At 40.9% G+C, this 7,926-nt stretch overlaps 1 protein-coding gene across 3 annotated transcripts in view; it reads right to left on the reverse strand.

Annotated features, from left to right (window-relative positions):
- Positions 1 to 7,612, reverse strand: part of YIPF6 (Yip1 domain family member 6) — a 31,845-nt gene extending 24,233 nt beyond the window's left edge. For 2 of the 3 annotated variants that reach the window (XM_006157944.3, XM_027775452.1), the window contains exon 1: positions 7,532 to 7,612. In XM_006157944.3, coding sequence (XP_006158006.1) covers positions 7,532 to 7,588 — 57 coding nt within the window. In that variant the 5' untranslated portion in view covers positions 7,589 to 7,612. Of the gene's footprint in view, positions 1 to 7,497 lie in introns of all 3 variants that reach the window. The other variant, XM_006157945.3, reaches the window with a different exon arrangement.
- Positions 7,613 to 7,926: the final 314 nt, after the last annotated feature.

Consider the following 7,926-nt stretch of genomic DNA (forward strand, 5'->3'; position numbering starts at 1 on the left):
GGGTCCGGGACGCGAACTGCGGTCGACTACGTGGGAGTCCAGCGACATAGCCATTATGCTAACTGCTGATTCCCTGAATTCTACAAAACTTTTAAGGAAGAATTAATCCCTATCCCATTCAAATTATTTCTATAGATTCAAAAGAAAGGAAATTTAAATGTAATACACCACATTAACAGAAAGAAAAATAAAAACCATATGATCATTTCGATTGATGCGGATAAAGCATTTGATAAAATACAACATTCTTTCATGATTAAGACCCTCAGTAAGATTGGTATGGAAGGGTCATTTCTCAACACAATAAAAGCCATCTATGAAAAACCTAAGCTAACATACTGAATGGAGAAAAGCTAAAAGCTTTTCCACTAAAAACTGACACTAGGCAAGGCCGCCCCCTTTCTCCACTGCTTTTTAATATAGTACTGAAGGCTTAGCTAATGCAATCAGAAAAGAGAACAATATAAAAAGAATTAAAATAGGCAAAGAAGAGTTGAAAATATTTTACTCGCAGATGATATGATGATATACTTAAAAGACCGAAAGGTTTCCATGAAAAAAATTTCTTGAAGTAATAAGTCAATACAATAAAGGGGCAGGATACAAAAACAACATCCAAAAATCTATAGCATTTCTACATATGAACAAGTTGAATAAAGTAGAGCTGAAGAAAGGAATCCCTTTCACCATAGCCACAAAATGTATAAGATACCTAGGGATAATCCTACCTAAGGAAGTCAAAGACCTTTACAGAGAAAATTATGAAAATCTTAAAAAAGATATTGATAAGGACATAAAAAAGTAGAACATCTCATGATCTGGGTTGGAAGAATTAACATAATCAAAATGGCAATTCTACCCCCATTAATCTACATATTTAATGCAATTCCAATCAAAATACCAGAGATATTCTCCACAGATCTAGAAAAGACAATCATAGAATTTGTCTGGAATCATAAAAGACCTCATACTGCCAAAGCAATCCTGTGCAAGAAGAGTGGAGTGGGAGGCATATTACTCCCTCATTCCAAAATATACTATAAAGCTATGATAATCAAAACAGCATGGTATTGGCACAAACACAGACATGTGGACCAATGGAAAAGAATAGAGATCCCCAGAAATAAACCCCAAATCTTACAGCCAACTGATTTTTGACAAAGTATACCAGTCAATCCATTGGGAAAAGGAAAAACTCTTTAGTAAATGGGGCTGGAAAAACTGGGTATCCACCTGCAGAAAGATGAAACTGAATCCCCATCTTTTACTATTAACAAAAATCAACTCAAAATGGATCAAAGATCTAAACCTAAGACCTCAAACTAAAAAACTACTGGTGGAAAATGCTGGGGAAACTCTGGAGTAGGCAATGACTTCTTAGAAAATACACCCAAAGCATAGGCAGTAATCTCTAAAATAGAAAAGTGGGATTATATCAGACTCAGAAGTTTCTACACAGCAAAGGCAAGTGTGAATCAAAAACCCTCAAAATGGGAGAATATTTTTGTAAAATAGGCCTCAGACAAGGGACTGATAACCAGAATATACAGGGAACTCAGGCACCTTATGTAAATAAATAAATAAATAAATAAATAAATAAATAAATAATCAATCTAATTAACAGATGGGAAACTGAGCTGAAGAAAAATCTTTCTGAGGAAGACATACGAACCGTGAAAACCATATAAGGGAATGCTCAACATCCTTCATCATAAGGGAGGTGCAGATTAAAACTATAATGAGATACCACCTAACCCCTGTCAGAATGGCAAAGATTAAAAATATAAAAAGTGATTAAGTGTTGGTGGGGATGTTGTGAAAATGGAACTCTCCTATATTGTTGGTGGGAATATAAACTGGTTCAGCCACTGTGGAGAACAATATGGAGTTTCCTTAAAGATCTACAAATAGAACTACCATTTGGTCCAGCAATTCCACTTCTGGGTATGTACCCAAAGGATAGGAGAATGCTCAGTTGGAAAAGTGCTTGCACATCAATGTCTATTGCAGTGATTGCTAAGACATGGAACCAACTCAAATGTCCAAAAACAGATGAATGGATTTAAACAGTGTGGCACATATACTCTATGGAATACTACTCAGTCATAAAAAACAACAAGACCCTGGCATTCGATAGAAAGTGGTCAGATATGGAGGATCTATTGCTGAGGGAAGCAAGTCAGGATATGAAAGAAAGATATTGTATGTATCCACTTAATATATACTGAATATCCACACTTTATGGTAGAGATTGAAATACTGGAGGGCATAAAAGCAGTGAAAATAATTAGTGATGATGAAGACAGTGTGGAACGGGGCGGGAGAAGAGAAGAGTATGGAGAAGGATAGCAAGAGAACAAATAGAGAGAGGCATGACATTAGTTAGACACAGAAATGGTTTATTATCTGTTGATAATGATGTGTGCAGTATCCTCAACTGGACTGGTCTGATAAGTATTTCATGTTGGGTAAAGTCTTTTTACAAGCAAAATGATAAATAGTGATTGAATGTTTAACAAAAATAATTGGAATAATAATAATAATAATAATCTGAAAAAAATAATGAAAAGCTATTTGATGATGATGGGGATTTTAATGTCTTTCTATTGACTGATATGCATCATATTCCTTCTGGAAAAAGAAATGTAATATACTGTAAAGTAATATGTGATTTAATGTAATATAAACAAGAGTATGAGAATAATAAATAAAAATATATAAAATTTTTAAAATTAAACAAATGAACCTACTGTATATTGAATTAAATATATAACCACACAGAGAACTATTTAAAATGTTTTTGTAACACTTCCAATTAGGATGCAAAAGTGGGAAGCATTCCCCCCACCAGAATGATAAAAAAAACTAGATAAATTACAAAATCATAACTTTCCTTGAATTCCTCAGGTGACCATACAGATGTTTCCAAGAAGATTCAGGACATGAGTACTGATTAAACTGCAGTAAAGTCTAAGAAGAAAACACTGGGCACCACACAGATGGTTAAGAATTCAGCTAAAACTTGGAAATGAATTACCAAAGGTTAAGTATGGACTAGCAGGAGGGGACAGAACCCAAGGAAGCAACAAACACAAGAGTTCACCTCTACTTGTAGGCTCTTCTCCACAGACTTCTATTCACAAGAAAGACCAGAGGAAGGACAGTGTTACAGGTGTAGGGCAAGGGAGCAGCTACCATTCTGAGAAAAAAAGCTGGCTGCTTGGAGACAGACAGGTATAGGGCAAGGGAGCAGCTACCATTCTGAGAAAAAAAGCTGGCTGCTTGGAGACAGACAGCTTCTTCTGTCTCTAGAGCACAGAAAGAAAAAGAAAAAATCTCCTTTCTCCTGGGAAAGGGAAAGGAATCCTATGGTCACACCATTAGTTTTCTTCAGTCGAGTAAGGGACAAAAATCGCTGAGAAAGTCCCATCCAGAAGACCTAGTGACACAAGGACCACTCAAGGGAGAGGCTGGACAATGACAACAGTGAATTCCCTCCTCCCTGGCTACCAAGAAATGAGTAACGAGCAAAAGCAGTCTATGGCTGGGGCAGGTCCTAGAGCTTAGAGAATCACTATGGGACAAGAGGGCAAAGACAGAAAGATCACCATAGAACAGAAACATTAGGAAAAACAGACAGGGCCAGCAGGTGGCACAGAGATTAAGATGGCTGGATCTCACATGGCTGACTAAATGGTTCAGTTCAAGGACCAGACCTGACGGGAACCAGCAGTTAGCGTAATGGCTATGTCGCTGGATTCCCACGTAGTCGACCGCGGTTCGCATACCGGACCCGGTGGCTTAAAACTCACGCCGGGCGCGTGTGCGTGCGTGCCCAAGATCCCGAGGAGAATGGAGGAGAAGGGATTGCGGCGTGACCATCCCCTCTGGGGGGTGATTTCTCGCTTTCTGTCTCTATGTCTCTCTCTGTCTGTCTGGCGAGCGCACGCGCCCTATAGCGAAAATCTCTCCAAAAAAAAAAAAAAACAAGGACCAGACCTGACAGCTTAAAAGCATGTTAGGCATGTGTGCATGTGTGCCCCAAATCTTGAGAGAATGGAGAAAGGACTGCAATGTGGTTATCCTCCCTGAAGGGTTCTTCCTAATTTCTCTAATGAATATATGTATCCTACAGCAATTTTTTAAGAAAGAAATAAAAGTAAACTTTAAAATATTCCTGAATGATTTGAATAATACAGAATATTTTTGTTATTCATTATGGGCTATGATAGTTTATGCTATCAGGTGTGTCATGCTAGGCTCCTAGACAGGAGATAACTCAAGGTGGAGGTTAACCACATGTGAAAGACTGAACATCTGATTAGAGAGTTGGAGATTTGAGTCACAAAATATAGACCAAACTTTGGGGAGGGAAGGGACACTAGAGATTTAGTTCAATGATGTGGCCAATGATCCAATCAATTATGTTTATATAATGAAACTCCAATAGAAACTCTAGACACATAGGTGAGTTTCCCTAGTTGGCAACTGTAGGTATTGTCACACACTAGTGAACCAGGAGAGAAGGGAAAAATATTTGTTTGGGACCTTATCAGACTTCACCCTATGCGTCTCTCCATTTGCTGGTTTAGTGTTTTTTCTTTTGCTATAATAAAACTGTAATTTCAAGTATAGCGCTTTCTTGAACTGTGTCATTCATTTATGTAACCTGAGGGGCTGATGGGACAACCTACACGTAGTCACTTGATCAGAAGTGAGGGTGGTCAGGAACCAGCAGTTAGCGTAATGGCTATGTTGCTGGACTCCCATGTAGTCAACTGTGGTTCAAGTCCCGGACCCAGTGGCTTAAAACTCATGCCGGGCGCGTGTGCGTGCGTGCCTAAAATCCCGAGAGGAGAATGGAGGAGAAGGGATTGTAGCGTGACCATCCCCCCTGGGGGGTGATTTCTCGCTTTCTGTCTCTATGTCTCTTCTGTCTATCTGGAGAGCGCACGCGCCCTATAGCAAAAATCTCTCCCCAAAAAAAAAAAGAAGTAAGGGTGGTCCTGGAAATCCCTAAACTTGTGGCTGGTGTCTGAAGTGAAAGTCATCTTACACATGACTGTGCCCTTAACCTGTGAAGTTTAACCTAACTCCAGGTAGCTGGTGTCAGAAGTCACTGCATCCAGAGCTGGCCCCTTGGACTAGTGGTTAAGAGCTGGATCCCACATGGCCAACCATATGGTTCAAATCCCAGCCAGGCAGCTTGAAAAACATGCCAGGCAGGGGTGTGTGCATGCCCAAAATCCTGACAGCATGGATTCTCAGGTAACTCTGTCAGTCTCTGGACCATACTGCTTTCTCTACCCCACTGATCCCACACACCTGTTTCCCACTCTCAAGAGTTGGCTCAGAGTGCCTGCTGCCTGATACTAGCACCTCCAGAAAAAAGTGCCCCTCCCTTCTCTGCCACAGAGTGTCTTTAAGGTTTCCAAACTCTTGGAACCAGGTGGCATGGTGCTTAAGGTGGTGGACTCCCACATGGCCAACTTCAGTTCGAGTCCCTGACCTGGTGGCTTGCTTTCTCATCTTCCTTCCCTTTTTGTCTCTCTCTGGTCAAATTTTAAAAACATAGTAATAATGAATAAAATTAATAATTTCTTTTTAAAAAGTTTTCATACTCTTTAAAAGAATTATTTATTTAATTTTATTTATCCTTTCATTTTAATGTGACCAGAGAGAGACACAGGGAGAGAGAAAGAGAGAGAAGGAAAGTGAGAAAGCAAGCGACCAGGTCTAGGACTCGAACCACTGTCTGCCATGTGGGCGTGCCCAGTGCCTTAACCACCACGCCACCTTTTGATCCCAAAAGTTTTCATACTCTTGAAAAACACACCATACACATGTGTATGCATACCCCAAATCCCAACAGGATGAAGAAATAGAGAAGGGACTGTAGTGTGACCACACTGCACAAGCCAGGAACAGGTTCCCTCTTCCTCTCCCTCTCTTTCTTTCTGTCTCTGGTAAATACACATACCCTTTGGCAGATAAAAAAAAAAATCCCTAATCTTTTATGTGAAACACTCTCTTATATATTGCCTTATTTTAACATTGTATATTTATTCTTATGAGTTAGACTGCAAGCACTGTAGGCAAGGGCTCTTTGTATTCCCTAAAGTAACTAGCACAGTACATTACAAATTATGGAAGTTCAATAAACATCTGTTGAATAAAAGTGAATTGGATACTGAATAATGAGTGACCAGAACCAAATAAGTTGAAGAATCTTCTTCACAGAAGAGGGTGTAGTTCAGGTAAAAGACTACAATTAAAAATAGCTAAGCACCTATAAATATGTCAGGCCAGATACTACCTGTGGGTATATTAGCTCGTTTAGTACTCTCACTAATCCTGTGATAAGTTTCTATCACCTATGTCCAAGTGAAGAAAATATGGTTCAGACTGTATCTACTTAAGGTCATAATGCTCCATGAGAACGCGGTTCAATTTACTCTTTTACTGCTGTTTTTCCAATGCCTAAAAAGTGACTGGAACATAGTGGTTGCTCAGTAAATATCAGCTGAATGAAGAGATGAGCAAATGTAGCTACTAAACAGCAGAGCCAGGATTAAAATCAAGTTCATTTGACACTCCTGTTCGGTTCTTCACCATGTAAAGTTGCCAATTTAAAACAGAGAAAGTAAAGTACCATTTATTGTGCCACTACTATATAACAACACTGTTGGAGAGGCAGGATATCAGGGCAAAATGTTCATTTTATTTCTCAGATCATGGCACTTGTTGTATTATACACTTTATATAAATTATGTCATTTGGTCTTCCTTAAACCCTTTGACATGTTTTTGTTTGTTTGCTTGTTTGTTTTGTTTTGTTTTGATCTCCAGCTCACAGATGAAGAAACACCCTCTGTGAAATAATTTGCCCAAACTCACACAAGCAGTAGAGTGGATGGATTGTAGTCCTGGTAAATATAACTCCGTTCTTAAATGCCTGCCCATGCTTTGGGCTTGTACTTGCAATAAAAAGCGTATCCATTGCAGAGGAAGGAGCAGGAGAGTATGGTGAGGAGGATGATAAGGTACTGTGACAGGTAGGTCAGGGATTAAACCCAACCTATTGGGGTCACTGAACAAGTCAAGACTTAAATTATAATCAATAAAATGTTAATGTCCCATGGAAAACAATTTCTCCTTACTCCTAGAAGGTTGTTAAACACAAGGGCTAGTCAATTCACGATAGGATGAGGGGACAGTGGAGAAAATACTTAAGAAGAAATCATCTAAAGCTCGGCATCTAACACTACGTAGGGAATGAGGATGAGCCCTGAGAGTACAGGAAAGGAAAGCGGATGGGAGTTTCACAAGAGGGAGTGGAAAGAGGAGGGCAGGGAGGAAAGATGTTAGCCCAAGAACAGGTTCAGTGTTAGGGCTCGTTCTGGTATGGGGTACAGAATGGGCCTCCCAGGCGAAAGGGGCTCCGGCTTTCTCAGGCCACGAGCCCATCCCGACTTCCTTAGGGGGCCCTCCGCCTCACCCTCGGTCCCTTTTGTCGGAGATTCCAAGCTCACCAAGGGCCTGGGCGATGCTGTTCCCCGGTCTCCTGGAGACTCAGCCGCTTCCGCCATCTTGACCCTCCTTCTCAGGTCGCTCCCACAGGCCTTTGCGGAATCTGAAACGTGGAAGCTAGGGCCCGTCAGCGCGTCATCTCACCGCGACCGCGTCATCGAAAGACGCCTGATAACAGCTGTCGGTCTTGGCCTTTTCTCTTGTTCTTCGGGTCGCCTCGCCTCCCTTCGCTCCTTTGCGACCATAGATCTCGCTAGACAAGCTCCCTTTTATCAACCCGGATTCGCACATCGCTCCGTCGGTCTCCGGACGGCGGCTGCTTTCTCTGCCTCACCGATCCCACGCGTCCGTTTTCCGCCTTAAGGAGTTGGCTCGGAGTGCCACAGTTCCCAGAGCC

This window comes from Tupaia chinensis, unplaced genomic scaffold (assembly GCF_000334495.1).
Source record: "Tupaia chinensis unplaced genomic scaffold, TupChi_1.0 Scaffold000566_1, whole genome shotgun sequence".
Taxonomy (NCBI): domain Eukaryota; kingdom Metazoa; phylum Chordata; class Mammalia; order Scandentia; family Tupaiidae; genus Tupaia; species Tupaia belangeri.